General features: G+C 42.4%; 2 protein-coding genes across 3 annotated transcripts in view; one reads left to right on the top strand and one right to left on the bottom strand.

Moving 5' to 3' along the window:
* Nucleotides 1–18,441, top strand: part of LOC112464437 (nephrin-like) — a 347,896-nt gene that overhangs the window by 126,577 nt on the left and 202,878 nt on the right. The window lies entirely within an intron of this gene.
* The window catches only part of LOC112464440, a 119,685-nt gene continuing 107,980 nt past the window's right edge, over nt 6,737–18,441 (bottom strand). Inside the window, exon 5 of the mRNA XM_025031414.1 lies at nt 6,737–7,302. Coding sequence (XP_024887182.1) covers nt 7,188–7,302 — 115 coding nt within the window. The 3' untranslated portion in view covers nt 6,737–7,187. The remainder of the gene's footprint in view (nt 7,303–18,441) is intronic.

An 18,441-nucleotide genomic window follows, 5' to 3' on the forward strand; every position in this document is an offset into this window, starting at 1 on the left:
CGTCCGCACAAGCCACGGATCTAATCGGGCTAGACGGCCTCTCTTTAAGACGCTGTCCAAACCAGCAGACGGCACACCGAGTACTACGGACGAAAAAGCGGCTCTTGCGTTTCTTGCGAGCAATTTAAGAGTTTCCTGTGGATTGGTGTGTGCGAGTGCGAGTGTACGTTCGTTTATCTTAATTCTAAGACGGGTCGGGAAAGAACGACGCTCTTTTGTTCCCGCGCTCATTTGTTCGGCGACACGAGAGCGCCGTCTCATCTTCCTCGTTAGCACCAGGTGTCTTTTGAATGCATTTTCCCCGATGACGCACCACGCTATTTGCGCAAATGCGTTTTATTTTCATTTTATACACGTGTCGGTATTTTTTTTCCTTGTCATTGTCTTTTCTTCCGGTTGGTACACGTGCCGGTTGTCATATCGTCATATGCTATACGCGCGAAGACGTTACGCGCGAATCGAATGCTCGAAGAAACCCACGCGTGATCGAGCAATTCCGACCAGATCGATAATCATCTCCACCCGGAACAAGCCGATGACGCGGCGCCGCGTCGAACCTCGCTGCAAAATTTCCCGTCGTAAAAGCGGCGAAGAATGGACCGTGATTTTATAAAACGCGTGTTACGTGGGCAATGATGCCATCGTCACGATGACAAAACACATATTACTTACGGCGGCAAAATAAAGCCCGAACCGCGACCGCGTTCGCGTTCGTTAATGGACGATTGTTCATCGTTAATAAGATAAAAAAGAAAATGAGATTCCGGTTCGTTGAACCCTGTCAAATATAGTTGAAAATAAGGACGGGTATTACATCCCTATCCTTGCCCTCCACCGCCCTATCCCGCTTTTCTTTCCGTTTGTCACTATAAAAAATCATTATCTGCGAAATAAAACGAATGTAAACGTGAGACAGGTTGTCGGAACATGTTTTTTACGCTCGTCACTTTTTTCTTTTTTTTTCCGTATATACTACATCGCGAACGAAGCGGATATCGACTGCATATCTATCATCCGTTCGCATTTCTGCCGGCAATACATACGGCGATTGATAATTATTGTTGGTTTTTTTTGTTCGCTTAAAGTTTTTACTACTTAATCACGCGCGATTTGCAATCCATTTATCAGCATGGCGCGGCGGTGCAAGGAGAAACAAAGAACAAGCGAAGGAGAATCGGGCGCCAAGTAAAATGGATGATGAGATATTAGCGCGTACAAGTAATGCATATATTAACGAAGTTCTTATCTTTTCTGAGCGTTTGTTTGTTTCTCCACCCCATGAAGTCTAAAACTTCCCTACGGGGATATGAGTAAACACTTTGAGCAACTTACGAGAAGAGGAAGCGAGAGAGAGAGAGAGAGAGAGAGAGAGAACGCGGAAACGCGGGAATTACTATTCGGAACTGCAAAGAGAGTCGTCAGTGGTAAGGCTGCAGTAATCAACGACATAAAATGCTTGAATGCCGTACGGTTTTCTCAAAGAAAAGGAGCAACGGTATACTATTTTTCCACATTTCTACTCGCGTAATTCTTGTTCACACATTAATATTATTACGACGCGTAACATTATTCCTAATCTTACTGCGTCCAAAAATATTACGCTCTACGTCGGATATTTTTCTAAATATAACGAGCTAATGGATGAAGCAACGAATACTGTGCTCATCCAATAATTAGGTATAACCTTTAAACTAGATTAGATCAATTGGGTCAAATAAAAATTTCAATTTATAGCCGGGATGCAGAAAATAAATGCCTTTTATTAAATAGAATGATAAACATTGCAAGAGTAATCGAAACTTAAGAATTATTCAACTTTTAAATGATAACGGATAACTTAACGTAACGGATATCCTGCTAATTGCTTATGTTTTTTGCTGGTTTATTAATCCAGTATGCGGTAATTGGATTCATTCGATGAGTAGAGAGAATCTGCATATTTAATAATTGTATAAGTTCTGCATAGGTTTAACATCATATATGGGATAAACGTGTTTGGCTATTCAATTTATAAGGGATACCGCACGGTTCACCTAAATGGAATGTATTATACCATAATCGTGCACGAGATCTCGTCACCATTACGCTATCACAGAATACATTGAAAATCTATAGCACAAGATACTTTTGGAATCTCTTTATTTACGAAAAGAATTTGTTTAGGTATTTTAATATCGTAATTATTTAATGTGAGAAGTTTAGTTTTATAAATAAATACAAATAGAAAGTGCAAATTGATAGTTATATTTATAACTGTGTAATTATAATTTAGTATTAATAATATAGTAAGTATAATATAATATAATAACGAAAATTCTATGACGGTAGCTACTTGCGTTATTAATTTGAAAAACGTAAAGCCCATTGCTATTTTTTAAATATGCAAATAGAATATGAAAATGGAGTGTCGAATTAATTATCCTAATTGAACGCGCAGCTAATGACGCAGTAACGATAAGAATTTCAAGGTTTTTTTAGACAAATATATTGCATATGAACGCTGTTGATAAGTTTATCGCGATTGATTTTGTTGTAAAAATGATTTCGTTAGTTACGATGGAATGGATTTTCTCGGATTTATAGAGAAAAATATAAGTAACAGGAAAAAAACGATCTGTGAATGTCAAAAAATGTGTAAAAAATAATACGATCTTTTCTTACTGAGATGCTGTATCGGATTTTCTTTCTTATGCTACTATTCTGCCGTAAATAGTTCACGTATGTTATGCATATCAATTAGCGAGACGCGGTAGCATTCTGTATCATTTGTGTTTCCATTTGTATCTCATTGTGTATTGTTGTTTTGCCATAATGTTAAGAAACGGCACAATTTCCTGCTGCAAGAACATATCTAAAGAGCATTGTTGCGAGCTGATGCATCGCTCGCAAAACGATTATTATTAGCTATGGTTGGCATACTTTTCGTCCTCGTTCGCGTGATACGCTCGTTAATTAACTTATGCACACAATTTCATGGTAGTTAGACACCGGAGAATACTGCCAGAATTTCTCCGGGCAGCCTCGGTCTCTCGGCATGGTTAAAATATTCGCGCGGGTCGACTTTGCCATTAACGGATAAAATAATGACCGACGAAACGCAAACTGGATTGATTGTTATCCTGGCAGTTAACAATGCAATTATCAGCTTTGTCGCCTTGACGCAGCGTTCAGATGTTACGTAAGCACGCACGCCGAAGCGCAAATTTCGAAATTATCGCACGTAGCGCATTGGCGCGCAAACACTGCTTTGTCATTCCAAGCCTCCTGCATTCAGGAATAATCCTTATTGTTGTTTCATGCTTAATAAGTCGCTGTCTTATCGGTCTTATCGGCGCTTAAAGATCGTAACTGGATTATATTTTACGAATTATTAAACTCGGACAACGTATTGCTCATATAATGAGTACACGAATATATGAATGTATGAAGGCATGAATTTATTTTATAGCTGTACTCTCAATGTATTTCACTTACAATTAGATGAATCAAATTTTTGTTCCGAGGATCTCTCTCTCTCTCTCTCTCTCTCTATATATATATATATATATATATATAATCCGCACAGGGCATCACGCCCAGCTCGTATTTTCCAGGACAGTCGTTCTCCATGCACCTGCACGTTATGAGCGTTAAGGCGAGCCCGTCGTTATGCGGGGCAGCCTGTACAAATAGCCTTCTCTTCTCTCCCTCCGTCTTTCCATTTTTTTTACATCCCGCCTCTCCCTATTTTTTACTAGGAACGCATAACTCAGGGCGTGCGACGCGCCGCTAATATCCATCGGTTTTATACACGCGTCGCTCGCCTTTAATGCTCGGTCAGGAAAAATGGAAGTGTCGCGTAAAAGAAGGATATCGCCGCCGTTAAATCCGCGACCCTGTTTATTGGTTAATATACACCGGCAGTCCGCGATGCAGGAATAAAGCATCCTCGACCGATGTTCTCCCGTCTCGTGGGATAACTTTCTCATTTATCTCAACTCCGGCGATTTTGTTTTACATATTTGTATGTGCTGCAGCTGTCAGATACGCACGATTTTAAATACAATAGTTAATGGCATATAAATCAGAGTGTCAGTAACATTCCACGCGCCGTCGCTCTTATCGGCTTCGCGATTTTTCGTCAACAACGTGACAGAGGCCTAATGAAAGGAGGAATTACGCGTAAGAAGCGCGGGATAAAAAACACGCGGTAATTTCCTCGCGCAAACGTCGCGGCGTCGCGGTAGGACGGCGAAGGGAAAAGGACCAGAGAAACGGAGAAAGAAAGAAAGAGAGAAAGAATAAAAGAAAAGATCTAAAAGGCACCCTCCCGTGCTTGAATACGGCAAATCCCATCTTACGTCAAGAAGAAATAGCGATGCTACGAGCGCGCGGTTACGACGCGGAAATACACGGACGTCAAAGGCTCACGAAGGAAGGGCTAAAGACGCGTCGCGTCGCTACTGGCAGCTACTTGGAGGCTGCACGCGGAAAACCGACACCGGTCGACGCCGTGCTCGTACATGTTCTTTTTCAGTACGTTCCAGGAGAACGTCGCGCAGCGGCTTCTCTGAATTCACCCCGGGCAGATTACAGTCGACGCTGAAAGCGCAAAGCGCGAGGCGACCCGATAAAAAGAGGGGGAGAATTTCCAAGATCGCAGCCCTACCTCCTTTTCAACCCCTTCGCGTTTTCTTCTTTTGTCCGCTGTAACTGTCGCGACGACTGCTCGCGAGAAAAACCGCGGAAGCCACGTCAATACCGGCCGTTTCCGCGTCAACGTGACAACGGAAATTTGATCGCGTACCTTCCGTTTCGCGGGTCCACATTTCAGTAGCTAAATTTAGAAGAGTTAGATAGATTAAAATGACTTTGTAACCAAAAAATTGACTTTGTAAATTTTTATTAGAAAAACAAAAGTTATAAAAATATAAGTATTTCTAAAATATGAGTTTTGGAGGATTCTTACATTTTCAAAAGTCAAGTCGAAAATGATAATCACTCTTTGCAACGTTTTCTTATAAAATCAAATGTTTTCATACGACTTCGAAATTAATCAATCTTTTGACGCAATCTCTTTGTTTTGTGCAAAGAAATAATATTCTGTAATTTGCTCGTCCTAATAAAAACCATGAATTTTAATTAATGACAGAAATTTATCTGAAGAATTTGCTACATTTAAGTAATAAAAAACGCAATATAATATTACAAAAGAAAAAAAATAATTAACAGATTATAGAATCTAACGAAAATGACAGAGAGAGAGAAAGAGAGAGAGAGAGAGAGAGAACGGGAGAGGGAGGAATGTACCTAAAATCGCTGAATTTATCCCTGTGATTTTATTTCTTAGAAGGCTCACTTAACTGGAATTCTCTCTGATTAGGCAACCAGGATAGCTTGCATTATCTTGTTAGAAATATATTTGTAAGAATTAATCGCGAAAAAAGGATAAGTCAGCCAGTTGGTGTCGAAAGTATAGATAGATTTTGTAAATCCTTCCAACATTATTATCGTTTAATATTTGATATTGCACGAACCTTCTTGATTATCTAGTAGAAAAATTTCGATATCAGATTGTGTACATTCGTGATTATGTATGATTAAGCACGCAAGTAAGATTGCGGCGGTTATTGGTGAATCGAAAGTTTTCGATCTACTACTATACGCACTTGTTGTCAAACTATTTCTCTCTCTCTCTCTCTCTCTCTCTGTCTATCTCCAAGCTTCCTCCTTCGCTCATTCCGCGGTAACTCGGGAGCTTTGCTTAAGCTAAGCTTAAATAAGCAAACTGTCGCGTAGGTAGCTTCGGCCAACGTTCCCCCGCCCTCTTCATCAACTCCGTCCGAGCTCCGCAACTTTTTGGCGGGTAGTCTGCGCTAACTGCCGAGTTAACTCACGAGGAATATTGCCGTAAGTCGTCAGCGAAGAAGCTACGAATTCCCTAATAACGTCTTGACTGCCCGTTAAAACCGAAGGTAAATAAGTTTCGCGACTACCGGAAACTTGGGAATGGTCGGGTGTCCAACTTGAAAAAAGTCCTCAATTGTTTTGCCAAAAGGAAAAATTTCGCGCGGCGTACTTTTTATTTTCATGATAATTTATTTAAAAAATGATGCGTTCGATAGCATGGTTAAAATTTGATTTGATCGGCAATATCGGCAATATCGCATTAAATTAACATTGCTCCTCTGAAATAATATCCAATTCTTGTTAGTTTAAGCTTTAAATTGCGTTACATTATTAAGGATTTAAATTTTTAATTGTGTTCCGAGTAAAGTAATGTGATTACGTTAATCATTAAATCGATCTGTTCTCTTAACCATGCTAGGAAGTTTTTATTAAGATAAATTGATATACTATGTATATATAAAGTGGCACCGATTAACGCTTCTCCGCTGTCTTCATTAGCTCCATTCGCAATTAAGAACTCTGCGGAAAGTCGGCGCCAAGTATTGGATTATATTAGCGCGTGCTGCGGTGAGATAGTGAATAAAGGGAAGATTTGAGTCACGATATTACCTACAGAAAAGCCTATTAAAATGAAGAAACAATATTATTCCATAATCAACAACTGTAACATCCAATTTTTGCGATATTGCAGTCAGTAGACTTTCATTAAACTCATAAATATCTTACACACAAATTATTATTGATTAATTACACACAAAAGCTAAGAAAATTGACTATATAAGAAGGTTGTATGAAAGAAAGACTAAAACGATGGATTAATAATAGTGTAATATTTTTTTTCCATTTTATTAATTTTATGAAGAGCATCATCGAAGAGAGAATTACAAGTTTAGTGCATGACAATAAAAAGATAACATTTTGCCGAACTGTGCATTCGCACACGAACTCGATGCCTCTAAAATATTTCGCTTATTTAACGAAATACATTGACGCTCGCCATTTCGTTATTTCGCGGGAATTTTCTGCGCTATTACCCGACAGGAAAATCGAGAAAGCCGCGGAATAATCACGGAAATGCCGATAGAATCGCCGAACATGCGTCGATCCAATAATACCGCGATGCCCGGGGGAACGTGGAAAAGCTCTTGGACGACATCGTTCGGCCATCGTTGCGAGCGTGTTTCCGCAAAACCGGAAGCTGAGGCCCTCGCGGTAAGATTTGTAGGATGCTCCAAGCTCCGATCCTCGGTTCTAAGTGTCCTTTCTTGTACAGCCGGAATTCTAATGGCGCGCAGCCTTTAGCGTCCCTTATGTACGTATAATATCAATAGATACGTATATAATATACGAGACGGGCGTATAATATTCCGAAAGAATAAATTTTCTTCTTTGAATCCCCAGGACGACGTTCTCCTGAAACAAAAGAAGGCGTGTTCACGGATTTAATTAAATATCGACGCGATCTTCAAAGTACCGTTATGAAAAGATTCCGAGGGATAATCATCTGCGCCATTAGCAGAAGGGCGTATTATTGCATTTATCTCTGGAATTCACGACGCGGGATTGCGTCGGATTGCGAAAGAGATATAAAAATGATCGCGTTCACGTGTTACGCGTACAACGGTTTCCTCTTCCTTTCTCTATGTCGGTATCGAATGGAAAGCGCGATATGATCACGGCGTGTGTAAGTAATGGGCGCATTACTGTACTCTCCACTAAGCTCCGCGCGCGGTGAGGATTATAAACGCCTGGTGTATTGCATGTGCCGTACATAAATGATGCACGCGGCATACACGCCACTCAAGCTATGCCCGCGGTCAGAATAGCCTGAAATATTTAATGGCCGCGTGATTATTTCGCAGCGGATTTTACCACGCCGCGGCGCCGGCGCCACGCGAAAGTATAAATCGGTTTACAGCTTATTAAATCTGGCTTTACATCCGCCATCTATCTCGGACCCGGACGTCGTTTCGCTGTCCCTTCTCCTCGGTTCCGGTTGCCGCGATGCCGACGCGAACGATATCTCTGTGAACCTGCAATTTTTATGATCGATAGCGTGTTACATGGATTCTTCTTCTGCGAACATCTACCTACTGTGCCTCGTTAAGTTCAACGTTCGCCCTCGTATGCGTGAATAAGCACCTCCAATTTCACATCGGCGAATCCACGCGAATCTAACGAATTCGATGATTTATTAGAAATATACATATCAAGACTATCAAGAGTATGAGCTGAAACTTTGCTGTGTGCATTCACTGAACGCACAAAATACTCGATACATATTATTTTTATTGCTACTAAAAGATATATAGAAAATATATATTATTTAAATAAATCGTAATCGAGAGAGAGAGAGAGAAAGAGAGATAAAACATTAATGCGTTTCGTGTTTTTTTTTTTGGGACTTATATCGGAAATAACATCTTGAGGAAGATGCACATTCAATAACACTCCTGTTTATTTAATAAGTGACCATCCACCATCGCATTAAAAGGCTGCGGAGCACGTAAAGGCGGCTAGTAAACGCGTGATGTGGCAACCAACTAGGTGCAATTTAAAAAATCGAAGACAGTGTTTCTCCATTAATGGAGGAACACATCCTCCAGCAGTTTTGCGAAAAATCAAGAAGAGCGTACGTATATCGAAATAGCTCGAGGGCTAAGCGGGACAACATCGCGAGGACTTCCCCGAGATAATATTGTCTTTGCGGTCCTCGCCGAGCTTAGTGACTTCGATGCCGGGTTTAAGAACCGAGCACACAACCGAAGAACCTCGTGCTCCGGGTGTTTTCACCCGTAATATTTGAACTGCTTCGAGACCCCAACATCCCCGCAGCGAGCGCGCGCGGATTGCCCTGTACTTAGAAGACCAATAAAAATACCGACTACATCCTCGCGCACGCAACGGTTACGACCGTACGCGAGCATTTCGACATTTGTTGAAAGGCTTGTAATTGGACGTTTAACGCGTTATTGGTACCGTATTATCGTATCGTGTCATACTGTTCACATAGACAATTTCGTATCTTGTTTTCTATGCGGAATTGTATACTATTACGCACACAAAATAATAGATTATTAATTATCTCTCTCTCATTCTCCTCCTCTCTTTCTCTTTCCCTCTTTTAACCTTTAATAACATCAATTTCGCAATTACGATTCAAATGGAAGTTCGATTTGAATGTATATAGTTTCATCGGTCGATTGCTCTCTTGTTGTTTAAAACGTCTATTTATATATGACAATTAGCGCGCGGTCACGTGATCCTGTTGTTAATTGTAAGCGCATACCTATCCCGTGAATAGCCCAAGCCTATTAATCGATCGGGGTTGCAATGACCGAACGGAAGTTTCGTCTAGCCGCAACCCAGCCTGGTTAGGGTTCGATTGGTACGTGATTAAGCCTAATCGTGAAACTTGAATCGCGGCTCGGCCGCTCGTTGCGACTTAAAGCTCCTTTAATGACAGAAGAGGAGAAATTACGCGCTCCAAACATCGGCATCTGATGCACCGATGTGGGTTAACGAGCGCGAAGCGCGAGGCGCGAGGCGCAAGGAGGTATCGCGCTTCGGATCTGAAAACTACGGAAGAGCAATTCGAGAGGGTAAAAGTTATGGGCTCCGTGGGATCTCCTTCCGTGGATTTCGCAGGATCAACGATGTGCCGTGCATCGAACTCGCTTGGGAGCTCCCGCGGCGAAGATCGCGCGGCTTGTTCGAGCAAGAAGAAGTCCTCTAACCGCTATCTCTCTTCAGCGAGATCGTGGCGTCGCGATAGCTACACCACCAACCAGTCGCGGTGACAATTCGCGGCTAAATCCCAAGGATTTTGCTCCAGGATGAAAAAAAGAAAGCGCGTGAATCGTGGAAACAGTTGTCTCAAACCACGTTTTCACCGCGGCGCGCCGTTAACGTAGCACGGAATTATCACTTTGTTTTCCAGATATCAAGATCTGAATAGTTGCTCAGGAACTCTAACGACTGTTGTCAATAATGAAAATAATAAAAACAGAAATAAAATGCAAGTTTTTGCTTCCACGGGTTTTTTCACAATTTTTCTGCTTTTTCCTGTTAACGATAGATTTGATCCAGTTATAAGAATTTTTATGCGAATGCCAATTTTGCTTTAATAAAATGCGATTTAAAAATATTATATCGTTTTCAAGTGACTCTGCGTTTTATTTCCGTCCGTGCTTACAACGGCCGCGTCCGTCTCGCGCGGCAAATCCCCGATCGACTGTTCGAATCACGTCCCCCGTAATTTTGCTAATTACTCAGGAGTTATCTCGTTCGCTCGCAAGAAGGTGCCGGCGCGGCACGGCGCGGCGCGGCGCGGCGCGCGTCATCCGACCGATCGATCAATAACGCAAAACGCATGTCGAAAGCGGGAATCCTCGAACCGGACCCTCTATCGCGCACGGCGGCAGCAGTAGATTCGCGATAACTCCGAACATGCAATTACCGTCGAAGTGGATTTCGACTCATCCCCCTCATCCCTTTCTCCACCTCCACCTCTGCCTCTCGCACTCTTCCTACGCTATCCATACGTTCGAGGGTGGAATGTACCGAGCACTTCACTCGTCGACGGGCTCTTTGGCTCGTAGATTCGAATTCAAATTTGCGAAAGCCTCCCTATCCCTCCCTATCCCCACTTCGGCCGGTGTTCTCTTACGGCCGGGCCCCCGCAATACCAATGATGCCAATCGCATCCGTCTGCGGCCCAACCGATCGGAAATAATTGTCGACCTTCCGTGCGCTTTCCGCTGCTTTGGCGAAGAGAGTTTTACGCGCGTCACAAATTTTCGACGTCTACATGTTCAATTAAAGGGCAATGTTAATTAAAATATATTGACACGGCGGCGCCGTCGGAGCGATCAATTAATTAAATTTTATCAATGGCGCGTATTTGCGATTATAATGCGGCTCTTGACTGCACGCGCGATCGAATGAGGATCGAAAACAACGTTGATCCGCGCAGCGATGCGTAATTATTTTTTGCTTCATCCATTTCGATGTCGTTATTTACAACTGTAATTTCGATTTTTTTCAAATTAGAGCCAAATAACTCTGTTTAAAATAATATTCTGTAAAAAATCCCTGCGCTACGCTTTGGATACATACCCAGAATATCAATCGAGAAGTTACTGCAACAAGTCCACAAATAGCTATTATTTTGTGGAGTTGTGGACAGAATGTAATGGAATTAAACGCTATTTTTATTATATAGTGCAAAAAGAATATATTATACATATATTTGTATTTATAAACTAGTAAGAGGCAAATATTGTAGGGAAGAACCGAGAAACTTATAACCGAATTATATTTGACGTTTCGCCGAAGATCTCGTTTTAATTTAGCACAGGAGACTCGATACGATCTCCTAATCGACATGAGCCGCGCTTACGAGATTCGGGAAAGCTTTACGGCTGACGAGCTGCCGCACTCGAGACCACCCTGGTCTAACCTTTAGTACTCTTTCCATAAAGCAAGCATGCTCTTCCATACGGCGGTGTTATGGAGAGAACTTCGAACTCTGCGACGGGTCAAAGTACGTCGTTTCCGCTCCCTTTCTCCGACACGGCTCCCACGGTGCACGGAGGGCGTTGACGACCGAAGCGGGAGAGGTATGCACTCTGACGCTTACCTGGCTACGTCCGCTCTTAGCTACATTTGCCTTTAAAACTGTCGAAAATTTACGGTCCCTGCCTTGCGCCTTGTGCGCCACTGGCGCATGTTTATTGCAAAACTTCCCCCAACCAGGGGCCGAGTAATACTCGTTAGGATGGCGAAAACATTTACGGAATAGAAAGTGAGATACGTTAATGAAGGACAGGTAGGTACTCGTTAAACTGGAACTCCGCCGGTGGAGAATTTTAATGCTGGAAGAGGAGAAGGCAAGTGGGAGGAAGGCAAAGGGCATGAGATTAGGCGGATTATTTTTGCGGAAAGCGCAGCCGCGGCACGACTATAATTTCGAGGAATTAAAATTTCACTTGTACTCTCCTCTAGCGTTTCATAATTCTACTTTACGTCTATTTTACGTAAGCGAAAGTATATCTCGGAAAAAGCTCAACATTCATTTTTTTGTTTATCAGCATCAACATTAACCTTTGTTATTCGCCTGTGGATTTGTCTGCGTCGAGGAACCACGAAATAAATGGGATTAACCAAATTACAAAACACTGGTATTTTCATCCTGAACTGGTTCGTAAATTTATTTGGAAAGTGAGCAACGCGAAGCGAGTGGAGCTCGCTTCTCCGCAATTCTGATTGTTTACGTTCCTCGACGAGACTATCTACAACATAGGTTTCCAAGCAGCGGCGCGATACAAACAATTTTCTTCACCAATTCTTCCCGTTCCCTTCCCTCACGATTTTCCATTTCGAATCTTCGATGGAATCGCGCGACGAAGCGTCCCGCGATCCCGCATTCAAAGCGCAGCAACGAGACCGTTACTGGAAACTGGAATCGTACTTGTTGAGTCGCTTAATAGGGCCAAGGAATAAGGCACATCGCGTAAGAAAGTTGCCTCTAGCAATTTTTCACTCGGCTAAGTCCCCGAAACTCCATTCGATTCCAGATTGCTCGACTTGTTCCAAGTTCTCCGCCGCAGCAGCAACGGCACGGCGGCGCGGGCGGCCGGCTGGTGCCTTAAGAATCCGACCGACATCCCCAACGACAGCCGCACCTCCTCGCTCTCCTTCGCCAGCATGGCGCGGCGCGGCGCGGCGTGGCGTATGAATATACGTAAGGCGTTAAAATGCGACATCGCAGCGCGAGTATACGATGTTCCTTGATGAAAACTTTCATCGCAGCTCGTTCCCGACGATTCTTACAAACTTGTTCTCTCCTCGGAAGATTCGACGCCTCTGTACGAACTTTGGTTCATGAGGTAAGGATGGAGAAGAAGGGGTTGCCGCAGCGATTATGCCACGAGGCTATATTCTTTTCGCTCACTTTGGGTTACTTCGGTAAAATATTTGTGAGGCTTTTGAGATTTATTCCGTGTGACAATTAGGAAAGAGTGAATATAGCATTATAGTCGAGCACACGTACATCAATGTAGGGGAAATTAATTTAATGTTAAGTAGCAGCGGTTGATGCAACGCAAAACGCACGATTAATAGGTAATCAAATTCGAGACATGTGATGCGTACCTATTTCAATTATAGCGTTTGATACGAGCTGCCAATAAACCGTAATATCACGACTGTATCAAATCAAAGCCAAATCGAATTATGCGCGTTGAAGACGCTAATTTGATACCATCGATGGAACGTGAAATGCGCCATCGTAACGCTTCGGTAGCCGAAGTTGGGGATACGATACGTACTCGCCAAACTTGTCGTAAGGATCATATCAGATTCGATTTGTGCGCATTTAAGTTTCAAATCCCATTGCGGTAATTGACGTGGAAAACTCACGTTTCGCAGAGTGGCACGATGAAATATTTATTCGAGCGGGCGGGCCAACAAGCTGAAAACGCGTTCGCAAAGCCGGGCCCGTATGTAGTAACGAACGCGTAATTGCGTGCACCGACCCTCGTAATTAAGCTCACCGAAGTACTCGACTCTTGATTATCACGAGGATTAGTCTGATGAGTCTGACCGTTTCATTTCACAACCCAAGTCAAACGCGGCTACATTGACAGGGCTGATGTCGCTCCTTGGATCCGGATGCGGGTAATCCAGGCGTATTGTGGGCACAATGCGTCCTTGCTAATTGATCGCAAAGATGTGTAGAACAGTATTAATACACCGAATAATCGATCGCTTTGTTGCACAGTTGAAATCGGATTATTATTAAACGGCATTACCGAAGTAGATTACTATAAGTATTTCCGAGAGCTGTTTGTAATGTATAAATCGGTATAGAAACAGAAGAGGAACGAGAACAATAATGCTTTTGAGGAAACGTAGCGTAGAATTAATTGCATTTATTGATTACAACGGTTAACTCCAATAACACATCGAGATCGAGATATAATTTTATTATATCTTGATTACATCATTGTTTTCAAAATGGCCATCCATTAAATTTATGAGAGTATAACTGATTGTGAGTATAATTAACTCTCGTATATAATCTCTCCTGTGCAATGTATTAACAGTGAAAGGACGCTGTGGATTGCTTTGACCGAGATAATCTTGCAATTCCTATCGCTCTTACCATCTCGTTTTACCTCCTTATTATATAATTCTATATAATTACACATATAAGCGATTAAGATAAATTTTATTTATATAAAAGCGTGTTATAATTCCCTTTCAGTGAATGAGACATGAGAAGATTCTGTCGCACACAGTAAACGGACATTTAGTTTCAAATAGTTGTATGTAGCACTGAAACGAATAAAGTATACGTGTCGTATAAATTTAGCTGGCTTTGAAATGCTTTTCGATGGTCAGTTTCGCCTTCGCTCGGCGGAAATTCGAAATTATTTAGGAAATTAGTCATAAATCACCGTTAATTCTGGAAGAAACGTTCGTGGTTCTTACCGCGTTTCTCGATCACGTCGGCAATATTCCCGTTTATCGCGCGAATTAGTCGGATGAAACTGACCGTTTCGAAGCTCGCGTCGAACGCAGTCACGTAGATCGCGCGCCTTCGTATATCCGATAGCAAAAAGCCGGGGGTGGATGTCTGGGTGCTAGCTGATACCAGCTAGCAGGGAGCATGTTGAAAGCATTAGGAAGTTTCTTGCGGCCCTCCCCGGTAGAAATTAGAGGCAATCATTCTCGGCTTAACCGATGCACGGTTCGAACGGTTTTGCTCGCAGCCTACCCCTCTCGAAGAAGGACGGGGATCGTCCTTCTAATAACAGACAAGACCCTTGCACCACCGGTTGCGAGACACTGCGATTGTTTTGCGAATGCTGCGCGATAACATTCCGTGAAATATAAGGCATTATCATCGATTTCCTGAAATTGCCAATACTCTGTGGAATTCGTGGAATATAGTATCTGCGCATATAATTATGTTGTTGTAAGGATATCGATTTTTATAACAACGTTAATATCGTTAAGTTTAGGAATTTTCTTGAATACATTTTTATAACAGATGTACGCGACTGTAATGAATAAAATGTAAATAGAAGGTAAAATGGGGTTTTGACGATTTGAACAATTTAAGCGATTTGCTACGGATAGAAATGCATGCACGTGGAATTATTAGTTAAAAACGCGAAGGTCTTTTGATTGTAAAACTGCCATTCTTTAGCGATTTGTTCTTTCTTCTTTCTTTATGCGGTCTTGTAATGTATTCGGAAACGTTCTATTTAAATATCTTCTGCTAGTTACGTATGCCAAGTTCATCCAACTAAAGACCCCGATTTCTTCTTAATTGAATACAATTCCACTCGCAGAAATCTGTGTGCACGCCTTCTCTAAACTTCCTCTGTATTAAATTACGCTCGCTTCAAGTCGTCGAAATAGTTTTACTTTGAGAAGTTTTACATTATGTATGTTCTCATGTTCGTCGCAATCATTTTTTGCGTAACATTTAAAATCAAATTTACGCATACATATTTTAGAGAAACATGAATGGAAATAAGTAATTTATTTTAATTACGTTTAATAATATAGCTTTATGTATTTAGTATACAGTGCTACAATTAGGGATTGATTAACGATAAGAAGAACTCGTGACGAGAAAATCAAATTTTCCGAATGTTCATTGTGTAACTTCACGATGATCTTCACGATTTTCCTGATATATTTCAAATTAATGAATTATAATTATAAAGTTTGCAATAACATAACTCTCGGCACTCTCGCTTAATTAGAGTTATCATCTTTTTTACATCGACATGCTCGAAATATACATTTCGAGAAGGATTTTTCGGATCGCACATTTTCGGTCGAGAGTACCGTTGAATAATGATTCGTGTTATGGTTCTCGAAGTGTCCAGCGCGGCGAACGCGTCTCACGGCGACGGCGACGCAATGTCGTAACATCACGGTGACACTGAGGCAACGCGAGAACGACCAAAACGGACGAGCCGGAAATAAATGCCCGGCGCGGTGCACCTCGTCACTGAGGCAGATTACTAAGGTAGACCCGTCGGATGTGGAGCGCGAGCTAAATGTGTGCGGCCATGTTCGCCTGTTACTCGCTCCGGAAACGTGGAAAGCGTGAAAGATCGCTTCCCCGCGCAAAAGTACTTTCCATTTAATCACGCGGCGGACTACCTGGTAGGTAGGAAGGTAGGTACGTCTAGCACGGAGGCGTGGCGTTAATTGAATTAGAGAATGGAATTAAGTTAACAATTTCGCGTCCGAATGGCCTGACTTCTACGACCGTGGCGATTATCTGTAACCGACTCGCCGCGCCGTGCCGCGCCGCGCCGTCGCCATCGTACGCCTGAGGTAGCCCCGTATTCATACTACTCGCCGCCGTACATTCGCAGCCGTATCTTCTTCGTCCGCCCAGCCGGTGGCGCGGGGGACTGATATTAAATAATCCGATAGCGCGTATTTTTAACGTGCCGCTACGAAGAATAGCGACACGTCGAAGATGTACGTACCGCTGCAGAGCACTTACGTTGATGAAATTACATTTGGAATTCCGCTGAAACTTCTCGGCGCAGCACAATTGTACGCGGCGATCTCATACGCGCGTAACGAAACGCGTATAATATAAATTACTCTCGTATGCTGAATCACCTGCGTTTTCCCATTCCTCCTCCGTCTCTGCCTGCCGATCGACTTCATTCCCTTTTAATTACCTACATACATCGCCTGGCGTAAAATATTCTCGAATAGCGGCATGTCAAGAATAGCGGATTGTCAAGGCTCCGCGATACACTTGACGCTTCGTCACACTTAATGACTCTTATCGCTCACGATCTGAAAGATATCGCGGCGAAAAATAAATGTTGTAACCACGTGGAGTTTTCTATGTCCTACGTGACTGTCAATTAGAGCCACATGAATAAATGATCGCGGGCAATGCAAGCGCGATCGCGTTATAGCCACAGCCGATTAATAGATAATTTTCGATATCGCATACGTCGTAAATTCTTGCATGTTAAACGTGCGTATTATCTTGTCATAAAATTACAACTGTGCTACACAAGAGGACGTATGGTAGCGCATGATGACGACAAAAGCTCATTATGTTCACTCCGGCAATTGCGGTTCGCCATAATGGAAAATTGCAGGCACACATCTCACATAACGTATTATCCATTTTATTCACGTACAGTTGAATGCAACTTGTAGGTTCCTCCGAGATTGTGTACTAATTAAAAATTAAGAACGGATATATGCTTTCTCGAGCGTATTTCGTTTCCTGTGTCGAATGAAAAGTTAAAAATAAATTCCGCAAACTTTTTAAACTTTCTATCAATATATCTACATACGTGATACATGGTGAACAAGTCGTATATTTTGTTCGTTAATATTCATTTTATTCAAGATTTTATTTCTCTCTTTAACCTATACACTCTCTACTCGCCTTTTACGATAGATGTTGTAAATATAACACATCACTTTAATTATACATCAAATTAAATCAATGTGAAGCAGACCATATTAAGTAAGCAAATTATATCGCAGTACCATGACAATAGATCGGTATATTTAAAGGATGACTTGCTACGATATCCATGATATACTATATAAGATTGATTTATTCCAAAGAACTGGCTGGGCAGTTCCCCATTGAATGTCGGAAATAATTTATTGAAACGTCCATCAAGTTGATTCGATACGTATGTATGAAAATCGAGCGGGCACAACGCGACGTCACAGCGCGGTTTCGCGGATATCAACGCGCGGATAAAATGTATATGTTAGTGGACGCGTCGAACGCATAGCCGACGCGACACACGCGGGAGGGTCGCTGACGTTATGCCTATGCAAAACGAATCGTGACGTTATCTCCGACGATAGAATTAATTATTGGAAAGCGCCGAGCGGTCAATTATTCGCGGTTTTAATTAGCCCCTCCTCCCTCCCGTTTTAACTACGCCCGAGTGTTGTGTCGTTGCCAAATACAGTCTAACGCTATCGGTGCGTATAACAACGCGTCCGATAGTCGTACATCTGTCGCCGCGTCCCGCATTGTTCTCCGTTTATCGCGCGCGTTGTACACTCGTCACGCGAGATACGTCGTCTCAAAACTAAAGCTATAATCTGTTGCGACTGGGGGGATTTATAAAAGCGCGCGCGTCTGACTTAATCGGTGCGACGGAAACGGCGCGTTATTTTCGATAGAAAGCATACGACCGCGCTCGAAAACGAGATATTCTGTCAAAGGGTAGGCAACATTGGGCAGCAAGTTGCGCTGACGCGAATCGACTGTTATCGCGTGACCGTAATGGCGGAACAAAACTTTTTAACGGTTCGGCCGCTCTCACTGAATCCGGACGATCGTTGAATTCGCGCGGAATCCATATTTGACATGTTTTATTCGCAAAAAGCGGAAATATCAACGGATTCCACGCGTTCATGAATGAGAGAGAAAGAGAGGCAGTGTTCAGCGACTCGATTGGTACTCCAACCCGCGACATTGGGCGCAAAAAAATATCAGGCTTTCTTTTATTCTTCAAA

The sequence above is a fragment of the Temnothorax curvispinosus genome, unplaced genomic scaffold (assembly GCF_003070985.1).
Source record: "Temnothorax curvispinosus isolate PA1 unplaced genomic scaffold, ASM307098v1 QBEX01014232.1, whole genome shotgun sequence".
NCBI classification, from domain to species: Eukaryota; Metazoa; Arthropoda; class Insecta; order Hymenoptera; family Formicidae; genus Temnothorax; species Temnothorax curvispinosus.